The sequence below is a fragment of the Silurus meridionalis genome, chromosome 12, assembly GCF_014805685.1.
Source record: "Silurus meridionalis isolate SWU-2019-XX chromosome 12, ASM1480568v1, whole genome shotgun sequence".
NCBI classification, from domain to species: domain Eukaryota; kingdom Metazoa; phylum Chordata; class Actinopteri; order Siluriformes; family Siluridae; genus Silurus; species Silurus meridionalis.
Genome location: NC_060895.1, coordinates 14,754,449 through 14,773,523, shown reverse-complemented (window position 1 = coordinate 14,773,523; position 19,075 = coordinate 14,754,449). Strand labels below are relative to the sequence as shown.

The following is a 19,075-nucleotide window of genomic DNA, read 5'->3' as shown; positions in this document are numbered from 1 at the left end:
CTGGAAAGAACCTGTTCTTTGCTTTGTTCAAGTCCGTTTAAAGAATTGATGCCTACATAAAGATGCCAGACTAATTGATTTCCTGGAGCAATGCTAATAGCAGCTCTTCTTTTCAGAGATTATTAATTCAGAGATGAATTAGTAACCACATACCCGCTGATGTCCTTAGCAACTCATATCCATGAGTGTCTTATATTCAAACATGCAGAAACTGTAAGCAATATATTTTATAGTAAGAAAAAAGTTAATTGGTAGTGGTGATACATTGAGTATTAATCGAATGACATACACTGATCCACTGATGTTAGTAAATCGTAGCATCCATGGTTTGCATTAGTATATTCTGTTTATTTGTTTTGTAATGTATTAGATTTACAGCAGTCAAACGATCAGTATTTTTGGTATAATTTCAATAAAATTGTGCAGGAATATTCATATGCATTGCAAACATTTTGCATCTCTTTCAGTTTTAAATAATTAATTCATCTTCATCTTCAGTTCGCTATTAGTCGATCACTTGTTTTAAATTATATATTATTGAATAATTTGTTGAGTTTTGCATTAGCAGTAGACAGATGATGTAATAAAGTGGTTTTTGGTAGTGAACTAAGTAGAGTTTTAGTCCCTAACACTGCTTTCTACCTGCGCTTCCGATCACTCAGAATATCTCGCTGTATTAAAGATACTGTATATTGCAGAAATTTCCTCAGTTGTAGCCCCGGTGTGGTTTTTGAAGAATACTCACTGATGGATAATTAGTGTCATTTCTTGAAGATTCCTGTCAGAAAATGCAAGCAGTACTAATTTATTCGCTTGCAGGAAAAGGTTCTATTGCTAACTGAATACTAGGTAGGTCATACTGTATAACTCTTTTGTGCTCCACTGTTTGAGAGCTATGCACCCAGGCCTGTCTCAAACTAAGCTTTTACATTTATGTTGTTATATGATATATCATTATAGAAAGTTTCATTATTATTATTATTTTTTTTGCTTATGTTTATGTCTATAAAAGCCAGTGTTGGAGAACTCACCATTTGTTCTGGTCTTTCTCATATATTATACTGCCACTCTGATATTGCAATATTGATTGCTTGCTGTTAGATGGCTTTGTCAGAGTGAATTTATGACTTTTCCAATGATGTTCTATTTGGAAAGCCATTTCCAAACTTCCTTCTAATATGTGTGTGGTCTCTGGTCTTGACATACGGGCCATGAGGGAGCGAGCGAAAATGCTTCGACTAGGAACGAGAATAAGAAGCTCCATTGTTTAGGGTCTGCACGAGATACGTGCCGGTGATTAGCCTCGATGTTTCAGTTCGAGACGATTTAAGGCCAACATTAAATGGTAATGCAATGTGTATTGACGCAAAGAAGCACATTATTTGCTAAACCTAATGGCCTGATATCACTGATTCATTCCGGACTTTTGAGCAAAAGCCACATAGGAACAGGGTGAATGGGATCTATAAAAGAAAAGTGTTTTATGGTGTAATTTTCACTCATGAGCCAAGCACAGCCTGGGTACTGCCTTCTGTTCAGAGTCTGCTGTGCGAGACAGATGTTGTTGTCGTCACACAGGACATTTTAGCACTTTCATGGCACGACCCTGTGAGACTAAATCCAAAGCCAGAAGAGCTAGCTTGGAGCTGATGGAGAGGGCTGTGTCGCCCTTAATCTCACACAGGACTGCTGCTCAGCAAGTTTAGCAGAAAAAAGCAGGCTTGACAGCTCTGAAATTTGGGAAAGGTTTCAGGGATCTGACACAGTGGGGCAACTATTAAAGTTCAATAAACTGGGGTATGTACATAGCACAGATTCTTTTTATGGTAGAGGCTTCTGGTGTACAATGTTCCTTCATATTTAATTAGCCTCAAAGAAACTTTATTATAAATAAATAGCTTTCATTTTAGTGGAATGTTAACATTTCTAATGAGTAATTCAAAACATTCTGTATTTGGGCAAACTTGGGACTGAAAATGATCCAGACAGTGTAATTTATTGTATTGTATTGCATTGTATGCCAGGCTGTTAGCTTGTATGCCATGATGTAGCCTACTGCCTCATTCTATAACCATAGCGTACATCTGTAATAACCAAGTACACTGGTAAACATGCTAACATCAATTAAAATGTGCATGATGTTACTAAGATACTTGCAGCTGTAATTAATGGACTAAAAGACAATGGAGGGGATTTAAGTAGATATCAAATTGTTTGTAAATGCACACACACACACACACACACACACACACACACACACACACACACACTTTTTTTTTTATCAATTTTATCAATTTAAAAAAGCAGATTTTTTATTTACCAGCTTCTTGTTCTGATCTTCTTTTTCCTCGTCCTGACTAATTATCTCCACATTATGAAAAATGTCTCCAAAAATCTGACAAGAAAAGAAATATAATATACTTTCCAAATGCTCAATGTGAAAATTTTGAGCCCATTGTGAAAACAATGAACGTGAGACCATTTTATATAAAAATAAGCTCACTGAATTATTTTAATAATGAGATAATGGTGTAGGAATTAAGACAGAAAGTGCAATTTGCCTGCATCTGATAGTCTCAAATGCCATGTTCACATGCCCTTTATACAAAAAAGTGCTACAGTTAAATTTGTTAGGTTTTTTCTTTGTACAATGCATTAGATAGATTGTCAGGCTTTAAAGATATTTGAGAATGTGGATATAATGGTGTAAAAATTGAGTGTGATATAATTATACTTCATGGCACCATGTACAGGAGTGAGACCTGCAAAATCTGAACAAGTCTTGTACCTAGGTAACATTAGCAGTGTAAACTGCTACTCAACTGCAGGGAATGAAGACTCTTGAATGACAAAAGGAATATGTGTAAATCCATCTGCATAGTTTTTACGCATATCATTTGTGTCAGATTTTTAATACAACTACAGTACAGTTTCCTGCTGCTGAGCGCTCATCTCCCTTCGTTGCTCGTCTCCCTTCAGTGTCAGAGGCAGCTCCATAATTGAACAGGCGGGGCAAATTTACAGAGCATTTATACTCAGTTGACCAATAGAGATTAATGGGGAATGTCTTTTTCTAAGATTCATCACACTAAAAATAAAATAGAAAAACAAAACAAAAGAAAGACACCAAAAGCAAATAAATAAATAAATATGTCAGGAAATTTAGGCATAAATCATCATTCAGGAATATTAATTTAGATTTTATTTTTACAGTATTGTATTTTAGAGGAAGGGCAGTGAAGTGGTGCGGTTGCAGGGAGAAGAGGTGGAGAAGGTGGAGGAGTTCAGGTACCTGGGGTCAACAGTGCAAAGTAATGGAGAGTGTGTTAGAGAAGTGAAGAAAAGAGTGCAGGCAGGGTGGAGTGGGTGGAGAAGAGTGGCAGGAGTGATTTGTGATAGAAGGGTATCTGTGAGAGTGAAAGGGAAAGTTTATAGGACTGTGGTGAGACCTGCGATGTTGTATGGTTGAAGAGACAATGGCATTGAGTAAAAGACAGGAGGTGGAGCTGGAGGTAGCAGAGCTGAAGATGTTGAGATTTTCATTGTGTGACGACAATGGACAGGATTAGAAATGAGTTTATTAGAGAAACAGCGCATGTGGAACAAGGTGAGGGAGGTGAGATTGAGATGGTTTGGACATGTGCAGAGGAGGGACATGGGGTATATCGGTAGAAAAATGCTGAGGTTGGAGCCACCAGGAAGGAGGAAAAGAGGAAGATATTGATGGATGTGATGAGGGAAGACATGCAGGTGGTTGGTTTGAAACAGGCAGATGTGGAGAACAGGGTGGTATAGAGACGGATGATCCGCTGTGGCTGAAAGTAGAAGAAGAAGTAGCTTTTAAATACTCTTTTTATATTTTTTATAGTATTAACATTTTGCTTGTAGACTATTATTCTATTACATTTTTTTTTAAGTTACTCAATAAAGCACAAATTAACTACCCAACTAGACAAATGTCAGAACCTTAAGTGTTGTGTGTGTTTTTTAATGAAAGGTGACATCTTTCTGTTTAAGTGTGAGTAATAGGTTGCTAGTGCCATTTCTATTATGTCCTTAATGAAGCCCTTGTGATAAAATGCATTGCTCAAGACTATGTTCATTGTTAGGTTATAGATTATTGTGAAATTTTAGTTCTCCCATCTAATATTTTGACTAGGCTGTAATCACTATAGTTGATTGTGATGCCATATTTGTACAATAATATACAATATTTATTATATTTTTTTTTGTCATATTATAAATGTTATCATGGCATGATCGTGGGTGCTGTTGAATTTTCACAGATTTTCACGTTCAGCAGTTTAAAGCTGCCACTTTTCCTCTCATGCTCATGCATGTTGACTTTCTATTTTCCACTTGTGAGAATAGACGGATAGGACTTTAACAATCCGGATTGAATTCCCAATCTGAATGACTCACATAAGCTTCTGAGGTTGCGTTTGCCCAGCCTTTGGCAATGAATGCTTTGCTAGACCTTGGTTTTACAGCTTTTAATGTTCTGAAGGCAATAACAGCACTTGAAGGCGGTTAATAAGCAGATCTATCATAACACACAGTGCTCGCAAGTTTGTGTAGATGGTATTTATCTGCGCCGCTCCTATGTTTTACATCCAGTGTCCTTGCCAACTTTAAGGTGAGATGCTGAGATATTTGTTTTGTTTTTTTCCTCCCCCCGCTTTGCTTTTCTGCTGCAAACGTGCCATTTTTAGAACACTCCCTGGGCTTAAACATCCTTGAACAAACTGATAATGCTCCTCTTCGGTAGGAAATCACATATCTGTGCCGACTCACATCTGTGTGTGCCTTTGTGAAAAAAAATGTGCCTAGGTATATTTTACAGGAGGCTCTGAAATCTAAGGCCAGATAAACACCTGGCTTTTGTTTATAGAGACGATAGGACAACGAGTAGAGCGCATCAGGGAGTTTTATATTATGTGCAGAACTCAGCAGAGCTGGGAGGGCGAGGGAGTAATGATGCAGTTATTCACGCCGGCAATGCCAGACATAGTGTATTCAGAGACTTCTCATGAAACTTAAGGAGGGTTTAATTATTCATAGTAATAAAGTGCAAACCAATTTCAGGGTTTAGGTGTCAGAAATTAAATCTGTATGCCAACCAGCTTTGATCAGCCATGTTTTTTTCTTTTTGTGGCCATTTCCATACCCACAAGGTGGACCGAATATATTTAGCAGTTAAAATGCAGCACTGAACTCAGTTTTCATGCATATGCAACATGCATTCTTTAGAAAGTCTGCTGAGGCTGAGCTGTGGCGCATCCCGCCTGCAAACCTGCCAGTGAAAATGTATTTTCTGGAGATTTATTATGTGACCCCTGGTTTGCTCAGTAGCTCATTTTTGCTGCTAAAACCAGTTTGCTCACACATACCAGATCATTTTCACTTCTTTGTAGTAATTACACACACAAGAAACACCAGCAGATCAAAGACACCCTGTTGTGAATTTATTTTTGTTTTAGGGGGCCAAGCACCATAGGTGTGTAGGTACCATATTGCAAAATTCTGGGAATTTTCAAGAATGGAAACTTTTCATGAGAATTAACGGGAAATATATGGGAATTAACAATACTGCAGGTTAACCTATAACAGGAAACTTACATGTAGTTAAAAAAAAATCTTACAGGATAATCTTAATTAAAGCAACCCTATTAAATGCCATTTTATTTGAATCTCTACCTTGCACATTCAATGATATTGTGATTTGTGTGTGAATGAGAGGGAGGGCAGTGAAGTGGTGCGGTTGCAGGGAAAAGAGATGATGAAGGTGGAGGAGTTCAGGTACCTGGGGTTAACAGTGCAAAGTAATGGAGAGTGTGTTAGAGAGGTGAAGAAAAGAGTGCAGGCAGGGTGGAGTGGTGGAGAAGAGTGGCAGGAGTGATTTGTGATAGAAGAGTATCTGCAAGAGTGAAAGGGAAAGTTTATAGGACTGTGGTGAGACCTGTGATGTTGTATGGATTAGAGACAGTGGCATTAAGTAAATACTACTACTAATTATTATTCATATTAATATTATTATACTTTCACAGTGAAGTCTAAAGCAACACATATAACACTTTCTCTTGCAAATCTCTCTTGTCCAGTGATGAAATTTGGAACATAGTGTAATGAGAACTACTGTCAAATGAAAAACATGGCCATTTTTCTTTTATTTTTCTTTTATTTTCTTTTAACACTTTTATGTATTGACATCAAATGTAGCATTTATATCTAGCAACAGGGTAATAATGTTAAAACATGACTGTCAGGTTCATTTCTAACATGGAAGTGCTACTGAAAACAGGAAGTAAGGCAATGCATTAGCAACAGATTGACTTTTGCCTTCAAATTTCCTTGGGAACAAGCACTGGAGCATGCACAACAAGCACCCAGTGGCTTCTGATCTTCCTCTGTTGCTAAGGGATAGAGTTCAGTTTGGCCACTGAAATGTTGCTGGCAGCGAAATTTTAAGATTGAAACTGTCAATTTCCAGGCTTCTTTGACATAAGATTATTGATTTCACAGACATTACTGGCAGAATCCTGAACCCAGGCCTTACAGTATTCTACTGCTAAAATTAATAGATTGAGAAACTATTTATCTTGCCATCCTGGAAGACTTCAATGCAACTTCATACAGATTTCCTTACCTACTTGTGGGTGCCTGTCTGAAGGTCTGCAGAGCTGGTTATTGTAATATAAATGCATACAGTGAGAGCGAAGGAGCAGGTCGACCCCCGCTGTTTGTACCAATCGCCTTGGCATTTGTCTCCACGAGTTTGGGCCAGCTTCGTGGGGGAATAGGCAGGTTACAGTCAGGTTGCCATGGTGAATGCAGCACCTCAGCCTACTTGAAAATTAGTGCCTCCTGTTTCTTCACCTTCCCGCATAATTAGGTGATTTCTGAGCAGAACCCGCTTCCTCGCTAACGTGGGTGGCCTGCTGAGTCCAGGATCCGTGGAGCATTGCTGTCGCAACCAGGCTGAAAGGCCACGTCCCAGGAGAGAGACACCGTCTGGAGTGTATAGAGGATGCAAAGCACACCGTTGTGTGTGTGTGTGTGTGTGTGTGTGTGTGTGTGTGTGTGTGTGTGTGTGTGTGTGTGTGTGTGTGTGTAACTTTAGTGTGCTGATGCTGCGGTCTGAGCCAGTTCAGCTTTGACTCCAAACAACGAGTAAAGGGCAAAACAGTCAATTTCAGTCAAACAAAAAGAAGTTTTCTGTTCAGATTTTATCCAAGCTGTGAGTTTTGTGTTTACTGAGCCCACTCCATGGCTCAGTGCCTGTGTAAGTGCAACGGATGAGAATGAATTACGGCAGGCTGGCTTAATTAAGCACAGTCAGCCACAGGCCGACCTTTCTCTGTAAGACAAACGTGCTCTCTTTGCATAGCTGTGCACAGGTATGGAAATGTGGAGCGATCTCTGCTATGTGTGACTTTCAGTCCTTCTTTTAGAGGACGTAGACGAGCAGTTCGGAACCGAGAAACAATGTGTTCATTACTTCAAGCGGTTAAAGAGTTTCGCACAGTTGAACACAAGGTGAAACTTAATCTATGATTGATGGATTTAATCGTAAGGGAAAAGGTTGGCTTACTTGCCTGTCGTACTTGTGACAGGAATTTCGGCATGAATTTGGTCTCTTTTTATGAACATTTTATTTTAATGTGTTCCTTGTGCACGACTGTGACCACTAGGACCTTGCAAAATACAAGCAAATGTCAGTTTGAATTATTTCTTAATTGCCAGGAAGCTGCATATCATGATTTTGAAGCATGTTCTGTGATTGAGCTCTGTTTTAAGGTGGCTAGACCAGGCATGGCTGATGAGACTAGACTGATAGGCTGAGCTCATTACAGTGATGTTAGTTAAGTGCTCGTTTTTCAGCATGTGGGAGAACAACACTGAATGTTAATCGCACTTTATTGGGGCCACCACCGGGATTCAACTCCCCATGACAAAATGAAGTGAAAAGGCAATGAGTCTTAAATGTGGAAATTGAAAGCCATTGCAAGAAGCTGAGGACTGTTGTTTTGTTCAAGCACGAGCAGTAGGCCCATGTAAAGTAGACCACATCAGGTGCTTCTCTTTGTTTAAAGGATTTTAACAGTGTCCTGGTTGTGCTCTTATTCTAGGATCCATTATATTGCAAATTTCTTTCTTTTTTTTGTCTTTGTGCTGTGTTGAATGAAAGAATGGTGTTTGTGTGGCTGTTTGTGTAATAATGCTGCATGTGAGCATTTAGACAACAGACTAATGAGCTAACGTTTATGTAGTGTATTTGATTTTGAGTGCACAGAACTTCAAAAGTAAAAGCTGATTTAGAATTAAGTTACTGAATTGAGAGATAGTAAAATGTAATCTCATGATGTTTGATGGCAAAAAGGGGGGTAGTGGTAGCTCAGTCATTAAGATATTAACTTCTAATTGGAAGGTCAAATCCTTGCTCTACCATGCTGCTGCAGCTGGGCTCTTGAGTTAAGGCCAAAACTACTCAGTTGTATAGATAAGATAATTGTAAGTCGCTCTAAAAAAAAAAAAAGGGCATCTACCCGAATGCTATAAATATAAATGTAATGTGTAAATGTCGGTACAATTCGTTGGAATTAGTTGTTTAATAAAGAAAAAACATTTCAGTCAATATTTATTTTCAAAAGTTTATCAGTACCTCGATTTTCTTTATAAAAACACATTTAGTGCTGTGCAGAAGTCTGTATTTAAACCTACACTGCTATGAGACTGACATTTTTATTTGTGCATCACAACACATTTTATGATAAATGAAATTTGTAAAGATCTATAGGAATGGTTACCAACCTGCTAGGTAAAAATAAAGAACATAAAACAAAACAATTAAGCAAAAAATATAGATCAAATAGATGAATCCTTTATGGTGATGGTTTTTCTTTAATTTTCATGTCTTGAAAAAGTATATGTTGTACCCATGATGTATCAGAGAAGCATGTTGTGTCATTAATCACAGTATATATATTTTTTGTTGTATTTCATGTTCTTGTCCTACTCTGCATCATACTGGGTTTATTTTCCGCATGCAATATATGTGCGCTGTGTTTGTCTACTTTTTTTTTGTTTACTTCTAATCGTAGTCACTATTCATTCAAAATGTTTTCTCGTGACGTTTGCATCTGCAAAAGTCTCTCCGTTTGGTTGAGTGATCAAAAAAGTAAACACCCTCCCTGATTGTTGTTCTTTTTCAAACGGCTGGATACGTTTCCAGCTGTGAGCCCCGTCACTCATTTAAATCCCGCCTCCCGGTGATGGCTTCAGGAGATGGCTTCAGGAGAGTGGGAGAGACACACACATTTTATTCATGCCTCAGATCATTTGCATGCCTTTTTGTGATGAAACTTGTTACATCTGTGTTTGGTTTTAAGTTGTTTCTTGTGTGTTTGTGTCTTTGTGTGTGTGTGTGTATATACACGTATGTGTGTGTGATTCTCAGGTCCTCCTCTGCATTGCTCTTCTGGCTCCTCCTCCCCCGTCGCCTCCCCATACCCGCCCCCTGCCCACGCAGCCAGTGAGAGCCAGGGAAGGTTGCTAGGTAACAGCGGGCCTCGGGCCGACCCCGACTCTGAGTCGGAGGATGAGTTTGGCCCTGCTTCTTCGTTCTTAGTTAAGACCGGCTCAGGGAACGTGAGCGTGTGCGCCCCTGGCTCTGCGGCCGCTGACGGTGAGTGCTTCATACACAGGCTCTGGCAGGACTCACGCCTTTATTTCACTGCGGTTGCATCCCAGTTTTGTGCATTGCTCTTATCTACACTTGTCGTATTGTGTTGTTTGCCACACCGCGGTCCTGGAGGCACAATTTTTTACTCCCGTATGCATGTGTATAGACGGGATGTCAATAGACGTTGACTCAACTTGGCACTTTGTAGCTCAAGATGCCCACCTCAGGCGAAAACACTGCTGTTTTAAGCTGTAGTTTGAGATGAGTCAAGTGTCAATGGGAGATTTTTTTTTTTTTTTGCCTGGGGTTTTTGCGAAGGCCCACAGGGGGAGTGTTTTATATTTTAAGAGCCTCCACTACTTTAGAGTAGCATATTCACCACAAAGAGATGCCAAACACTTTAAAGTAAGCTTCCAGAAAGAAGTACCTGTTACTCCTCGGCTCTCTGAATATGGTTAAACATCTAAAAACTTTTCTTTTGGCCCTGCAATTCTTCAGTTCTTTTGTTTTCATCCTCAATGCTTAGCATTTTATTTCTCCAATCTAAGTTTCCATTCCAATGGTCACCCTTTATTTTAAAACCTATTAGAGTTTCAGAAAAGCTAGTGATTCCATTGTCACACCAATTACTGTAATTCATTGTGTTTTAACATCCATGTGGCTACTCATACTTTTTTTCTGCACAGCAGCATATTAAATCTCACTATGAGAACTTGATTTACTTTAAATGTCTCCTGACAGTTTTTTTCAACAAACAGCTTATTCCTCCGATTGTTCTCGACATATCAGAATGCACGGCTCCTATTGTTGGATCTCTCCTGTTTGGAGCAGTCCTCAGCAGGTCTTGCTTCGTTGCCCTTGTCATGGTAGATTACATCCTGCGTCGTGAATGCTGGCGTGGTCCACAGCAGCTTCACGCTTGAAAGGTTTAGCAATTTGCAGGCGCCTTAAAGTTCACATGTCTTTAGTAGATATTCTAGAGGTTTGTTTTATTTGTTGTTGTTTTTAAAACCTAGGAAATAATCATGATAAGGGAATAATTCGTTGATAACATGAATAAAGCAGGAGGCAGATTGCAACGAGTGTGAAGGAAGGAGGGAATATGGCAGATATAGTTATATTGGATGACAGTTTTTATTTTTGTTTTTTTAGCTGTGATTTCATGCTAATCAGCAATGACAGTATTCTTTTTTTCCCTCTTTAGCGTTTAATATTTGCACTACCCCTTCAAGAGTTGTGAACCCTCCTTGGCCCCTTATCTACTAAATTATGACTAAATATTAAGCGGCATTAATAATAAATAAAACGTCTCACAGCTGTAAGTCTGGCTTCAACATTTTTTGAAAGTTGCATAGTGAAAATTTTGAAATGAGCACCAGAGCGATTAAAAAAAGACAGATAGAAATTTATTTGAGAATGAGGTGCAGGAAATCAGATGGTGTTACATTATAATTAGCTCAACTCTTATCATTTTTTAACTCGAATATAATTTTTTTGTGATCTTTGGTAATATTGTAGATGCAAGCAATGTGCAGTGTCGTGCTCTGATAGCTCTAATTATGTTTGATGTGTGACTCTGCAATTATAAGGTGCTGGACAGTAAATGAAGGTGTGGGTTAGTATTGATAGTACTGATTTGGCTTATGCACATTCTACTTCTATAGTTTCACTTCTATATTTTTGGTTCTGGTTTTCTGAAAGCTGTGTTTATTGCAGAAGGAATCATTAGATCATTAGAACAAGGCATGGCACTGTATGGCTTTGGACCAATGTTATAAAATGACTGTAGACGTGGCCGGATTATCTTCCTTAAAAAAAGGTGCATCGGTCAGTTAATGTTCGGTTCAAAATCTCCTTATAGTCCTTTTGGCTTTGCTACTATCGTGCGGCATAATCGATATTTTTTGTGGAGAACCTCTTCTCGTTATGTCTACAATTATTTTAGAGTACAGCTAGATAAAAGAAAAGTCATAGTTGTGTTGGATGTCTTTATACACAGTTTTCAGAAAAACACACCCTTTTTCTGTTTAAGTTCATTTCATTTTTTGATTTTGAAAGAAACACAATTCGCTTTAAAATTTTCGTCTGTTTTTTTTGATGATAAAAATGGAAAAAAAAAAAAATTGGTTTGTCCTGCTGGATTTTGTAACAGCAATCAAAGAACTATTCATGTTTTCTTTTTTAGGGTTTTTCTTTTCTTTCAAAAATATACTGATAACAAAATACACATTCTGTTTTCTTTACTCGCTTCTTTTTTTTTTTTTTTTTATACTGATGCTCCTGAACAAAAAATAAACAATTAATGTTTATTCTGGATATTTGGTTCTAGGAATCATACAGTAACTGATTGAGTGACTCTGTAGCTTCTGTTGTTGGAATTTAGAATGTGAGAGATGTTGTGATGGTGTATCTTACCAACGTTGTATGTTAAGTTCTATTTGCAAGACCAACGCATCGGAAATAAGACACTGTATTAAATATGATCCAGAGTTATAGGCCAATGTTGGTGTTGGAGTTTGTTGTTAAACCAGAAATAATAATAAAAAAAACAGTGTGTGTATACAGTATATGTATAAAACTTGAACAGTGGCTCTTTTTGATTAGACCAGCACTGAAAGCAAGCACAGTCAGAAGTGGACATGAGAGCGTGAATGACTAAGCACTTGGTCTCTCCCAAAGGCCCTTTAATGCAGTATAACAAAAAATGCTCTAAATAATAGATCGACTTTACCAGTTAACTACCCAAAGGCTTGCACTTGCATCACACTCTGGAGTATTCCAGCCATCTGTCAGCACATTCGATGCCTATGTGTGATTTTTGCTTTTCTCCACAAACAACCCCTGGTCATCTAGCAAACAACTCTGATGAAGTGACTCGCCAGTTGGAAAGTTGGGATTTCGTCTCTTTGACACACGCCTGTGATTTGCATCAGTTCTATAGGTTACCCTTAGGCTGACAGTGAGGGGTAGCACAAACACCAAGGAATCGGCTTCTTTGCCTGCGAGCTATGTGAAGCACCATGCAGCTCTGATTGACTGAAACAAAAGAGCATGCAATAGTGGCTTTAGCATGCTGAAAGTAAGTGTAACGTGACGGAAGATCTTTGTTGTCAAGGATCAGTTGTGTTGCATTTGCTCTGTTGTTGATATAGTAGCGGGCCTGAAGCTGCGTTTTAAGATTTCCCCTGACAGTTCGGTCATCAGGAGTCTTATTCTTTGTATGACCTGCAATAAATGACAAAGATAAATGATAGCTATTCTTTAGAGAGGACTTTGTTATTTTTGTCATTGCTCAGCTGCTATTATTGGCAAATCTGTGCCAGGACAGGAAGCCAATTATGCTATAAAAAAGATATGGCACTGTTTATTCACTTACAGCACCTAATGAGCTGCTAAAGCCAAACCTGCTTACACATTGGCCTTAAAATATCACATATGGATTTTTTTTATATTCATACCTCGAACCTGCTTTCTTCCCCTTTTAAATTAATTTCCCGTATTTTAATGAACAGGTGTCATCACATTCATTTTGAACTGCCATTATGAGCGTTAATCATAGCTCAAGATAGCACGCTGAGTTAATTAGCTCAGTTAATATAGGAACCCTGGCCATATGTTTCTAACCCCTTTCTAATTCACCATCCCTCTTTCTCACACCTTGACACCATGTCAGGAAATGAAACAAGTACATTAGCCGCATTAGTACAGTTCACTGTTTTGACTGCACTCCCTATGCAGGTTAATAGAGCTAAATGATGAAACAAAAAATAGAGCGAGCGGGAATGAACACGAACGGAACGGCGTGCACGTGACACGTGCGAGTCCATGTTCTCACGTCTCCTGTAAAATGATAAGGGAGGCCGGACCCAGCACGGCGTTGCTCGCCGCTGATGTGATTTCGCGTCCATCTTTGGAAATCAGCCCTATTATGTAGTTACAGAAATGTGATCTTGTGCTGAGACGTTGACTAAAAAGGCTTAGCTCAGGGTTTCAGAGTGTTATTTCTCCTGAGGTATTTGGCTACTCGTCTCAAGTGGGTGAGAGAGAATTATACAGGAGCAGCGATAATCTCAGAATCGCGGTATTAGAGCGTCAAGTCTGACTGGTGTGAAAACAAGACGGCGAATAATTCAAACTGAAATGGAACAAACAGCTCAGTTTAGAAGCTTAGAAATTAAAACCCTGCCACAGGGGCTGTAGTACAAGTGTAATTTACTGGTATTCGAACATCAGGCTGACTGTGACATTCTAACTTTGTTCCAGTAATAAGCCATGATGCATGAAATAAAAGTACTGGTTGTACTTTTTTAGATGCATTTACTGCTTCATTTTGTTCATCTACATTAACTTTTAGAGATATCCAGTGCAAAGAGGCAGAAAAAATCTAAATGAGAAAAAAAATCCAGTTCTGAATGCTGGCTAAACTGCATTAAGGCCAAAGAGGTGAACTCACTGAAGCTTGAGCTTCTTTATCCAGCATGTGTTGCACCATGGCCCCTAGGTCTGTGTCTGGGCCCAGATCCTGGAGAGAGTGTTAAAGCAGGGTGTGGAACCCCCGCTGGGCTACTGTTCTCCAGATCTAGAGCTCTGCTTTCAACCACACCATACCGGCGTTTGCATCTTTTAGTATGAGACAGCATGGGGTTTGGCCACAGTGGGCTGCTAATTGAGTATGGTTCTCCTGTGTAAAGGCCAATTCAGCATGCCTTTGCAGCTGACTGGGTAGGAATGAGCGGCGGGAAACGAAGCCGCCGGGTCGTCCTTCATGCCAGCATTTAGATGAGCAGAGCTTGGTTTGGAACTCGCTTTATCACAGGCCTCCTCCCTGTCACCAGAGCAGAGGGAGCAAAAATAGGGTTTAAAGAGGTCACAGTGGAACGAGTTTTCCGCAGGAGATACTTTGATATTAAATTATGGATGTAGGAATACTGAGGTAATGAGTAGCACACGGCAATGGAGAAATTTGAAAAAAAATGTTTTACTACTCAGTATGGTGGCCTGTTCAAGAGACGTTAGACATGAGATTGTGTCTCTTTCTATTCATAGATTTATAAAACAGCAGTGGTGGATGAAGTACACAAACCATATACTTGATTTAATGTAAAGTTACACTCGGTAAAAAATTTACTTCAGTAAATGTACAAAGGTACTTGCCTTTAAAGATAATTTAATATCCAATGTACTATGATTTATTATGGCTATAATGTTCCTATAATCATTTTTGTTACATGACTCTTTGCTTAATCAACTCAGTTTATGTGAAAGGACTTTAATGTTACTCTTAGCACACCAATCTATTAATAGAATGATATTAATGAGTCGAACACTGATTGATATCTGTTACAATTATCAAGAGCCCAAAACCTTCTTTTTAACTACTACTACAAAAAAAAACTTGCAAATAAGGCCAATTCACATAAGTTTCTTCCATCATTTATTCCTCTCAAAATGTTCTGTTTGCTGTTGAACTGACACTGAAATGTCTGTTGGTGATAAATAGATACCACCAAGCGGCAACCAAAACAAGTTCAAAACAAAGCGCCTGCTCCACCCTGATTGGTGGCTTGCTGCATGCTTGAGCAGTTACGTTTTTATCTATTCGTTAATTTAAAGGAATGACTGATTTTGCAAAATGTAGTTGAGTAAAAGGTTATTACAAATAAAAAGTTATTTGACTTTGAAATGTAGTGAAGTTAAAGTAAAAGCCTTCTCAAATGTTAATACTTCATTAAAGTACAAATACAGTAACAAATTTACTTCGTTATTGTCCACCAGTGGCCAACAGGACTATACCAGTGGTAATGCATCTAATAGCATTTCAGCAGTTGCTAGCCCAAATAAGCACACTTTGACTAGGTTTTAATGTAGTCAGTCCTCTTTGATGGTACCATTGGCAACAACAAAAGAGGCAGTCAGAGCCATCTGTGCATTTTACCATCAAATCCATTTTCAGAACCTTTAATGATAACAGGTCATGCATGTTAATCTGGGTTGAGCTTTTCACTCCCGACACGGTTGTGAATGCTTTTGGTAATTGTTACAGATAAAAAGAAGAAAGAATATAAAATAAATACAAAGACCTGTCTCACTATTCCTCCCGAATACGACAGCTTTCACGTGCCCATTTGAAATTTGAGAGCGGTATAGATTCTTTGGTCTCTTTCCGAGCACGCGCACCTTCAGACGCAGGCCTGTGAAGACAGCTTCCTTTCCCTTGTGTCCTTCCTTCTCTTTCTCCACTAATGGTGAGAAACAGTAGTTTGACTGGTGAGCAGAACTGAGAACAGTAGTGTTGAAGCCAGAATTCCCCAGGCTTTGAATTAGGCTCAGGGGAGACATTTTTGCTTGTGCGCTTCACTGTATCTAACATCTGGCAGCTGGAGAAAAAAAATAGAACAGCCACCTCCATCGATGTTGTATCTGAGTAGACAAACACTATTAAGTTGGGGTTTGATGCTCCTGTGCTTAGCTGTAGGGGTTTCAGCAGTGGATTGCTTTTAATGATCTGTCTGGCTGGTGACTGTCTTTTGATTAATTCTGAATCAAATCTCTCACAACTCAGCAGTTTGATCGAGTGTTCAGGGCATGTCATGCCTTGTCAGGTGTGACCGTCGTTGGTGTAGGTTGTTATTTTTGAGCTTCAGGTCGATACACACTGCTCTTGGACGGGGGCTTCATTTTTGCCTCTATATTAACAGTGGAAAGTTGTGATGTGCAGATATGACACCGAATATTGCTGCCAAACTTTATCACAATCGAGGTACCAGCTCAGATAATCAAGCATGAAAGATGTAGCCGAATACTTGACCTCACTGCTCATCAATTATTTATATTCACAAATCAATTCTGCACAAGGTTTGAGGGTTTCGTATCAACCATTGGTTAACTAATGCTGCTGACTGAAGCAACCTGATTTTCCTTAGAGATTGTTTTCAGACCAGTTTAATGGGACTTTGTCGCCTGCAAATATTGAACATGCAATAGGAGTCGCTTCTTTCTTTCTTCCTTTCTTTTTTTTTTTTTTTTTGTTTCCATCCTTCTCTTCCTCCCTTCTTTTGTTTCTACCCATGGAAATATACACAAGATCTACAAGACAAGTTTGATAATACTCATATAAAATCTGTGTAACACGAGTACATTTTGACGATTACCTATGAGGCTCAGCATTGATTTGCACAACGTTGAGTGCTGATACTTTTAAACAATTTTTTCAGATTACTTTTTTATTTATAAGAGTAAAATAAAGTTCCCTCAGAAGCTGGAAAACCTTTGCTCCCATTATTTATACAGTACAGTCATTTTTATGGCAAGCATCAAATATTTTAGACCTGAAGGGCAATGTATGTATTTGTTTAGATACGTAGTTAATTATTTTTTTAAGATGCAATGTTTTATCTAATTTTACTAAGTGAAAATGTCCAAAAGAATATAGTATGCTGCTTTAATAAATAATGATGCATTAATTAATTTAATAGATAATAATAACAATAAATTGTAACCAGTAGCAAATAATAGTGTTATCTAAAATGATTTGTGTAAAAGGCAGATCCCATCATGTACCATAAACAATAGGGCTGAGTGGAACAAGGTCCTTGTTATGCATTATGTTAATAAACGCATAACACTGAAAGCTCTAAAGCATAATGCATCTTCATTTTTGTTATAATGTAATTTGCAGTGTCTTAAATATGCATTATAAGATAAAATGAATGATCATTACAGTCTATTATAGTTTATTATAGTGCCAACCTTCGTAGTGAGTGTTTCCAACAGTGTGGCAGCATCGTGGAACCATGTCACATCACTATGTATGAAGTCTTGGTAACAAAAAATAAATAAAAATGCATAAAGCATCAGAAGAAACCAGGCTTTACCTAAAAAATATTCTGTACTTGACACTGCTGCTTTATGTGATATCTATTTATTAACACAACATAAAAATGTTTTTCATTGCTTACTAACCTTGCCTTGCTTTCTAAACACAATTTCGGTACTTTAGGAGCCGGTTTAACAAAAGCAAAAAATATTAACTTTGTCAAATTGCTAGTGTTCTTGTGAAAACAGTGAATGTGATATGCTCAAATTAAATAGACATTATCACTCATAGATTTGGTATTGCCACTTTGGAAACAGTATAAATTCCAGGAGTCAATTTATTCACAATGTACATGCATCATTGCTTCCAATGTAGGCAGGGCAAAAGACAAATGCTTCAATTCAAGTCAAAATAATTGGAAACGAAGTCAACAGAATCATTCACACTGAATTAATCAGTGATTATTAGTGTACACTGATGTAAGAGCAAACTATATTCATTGGGGTCAATATAAATGATAAGGTTCCCGCTTGGATTTTTACCTCAGGAGAAGAAACTAAAAACACTGATGTAGACCAGACTAACATGCTGCAGCTTTATTTGTGGTTAAGATGCATTTTAAACCAAAGGAAACAGATTTCAGACATATTTCTGAATATTTCTGAATATGTCACCATGTATTATCTTGGATAGGACATTTTGTGGTAGCATTTTTCTCAGAGCTGCTTCTTTCCTTCCATATCAGCTGCATGACACATTTGTTGTCCCATAATTATGAAACACTTTAATATCCTACAAACTGTCAGCTTGGATAATTAGGTGGAAATTACATTATATCTCAAGAGAATTTTCCCCCCACCTTTATTCCTCTAGGCATAGGAGTTTTAGCAAACAAGAGGGACTGGAGATAATACGCTAAAACATTTTTTATTATTATAAGTTCAAAACTTGGGTCTGATCTCATTTTGGCTTTTTGTACAGTTACCCGGTTTGTCTTAATATCGATCAGTCCATCTACGCGATTTTAACCAATTTTGGTCTGTGGCTGATTTATTTTTTTGCCAAGTCATTGCTTCTTTTGTTGTGATTCTTATTGTCTCAAGGACTTGAATGTGCCTCAGCATTTGTGCTTTTCAATGAAAATAAAGCTCTTATTCTTGAACGCTGCATCAGCTGTTCTTATTTGCCGTCTGCTATTTTAAGAGACCTAAAGGCCATCTCAAGAGCAAATGCATAGTAAAAGCCTGACCAGTGTTGTTGATGGCAAAAAGGTTTACTCTCAGTTGAATCACTTGTATTTGAGGAAATAAACATCCTGTGGGACTGATTGAAAATGTATGGCTTTAAGTTTTATTATCCAGCACTTTAGCTTTGCTGATTACAGCATTGGCATTGCTGGACAGATTTTGAAAAGGTTATGACAAATTTTTTCTCTTCAGGCCATAACATGTGCTACATAAATTTGGGCTTTGGATATTTTCAGCAATAACGTTGCTCTTGCTCAAACATATGTGTTTATTTAATCACCAGCAGACAGATTCCCAGACTTAATAGTATCTGAATTTATATTGAATATC

At 38.2% G+C, this 19,075-nt stretch overlaps 1 protein-coding gene across 11 annotated transcripts in view; it reads left to right on the top strand.

Moving 5' to 3' along the window:
* Window positions 1-19,075, top strand: part of tenm4 (teneurin transmembrane protein 4) — a 202,193-nt gene that overhangs the window by 73,171 nt on the left and 109,947 nt on the right. For all 11 annotated transcript variants that reach the window (XM_046862857.1, XM_046862855.1, XM_046862856.1 and 8 more), the window contains exon 4: window positions 9,458-9,685. In XM_046862857.1, the coding sequence (XP_046718813.1) occupies window positions 9,458-9,685 (228 nt within the window). The remainder of the gene's footprint in view (window positions 1-9,457; window positions 9,686-19,075) is intronic.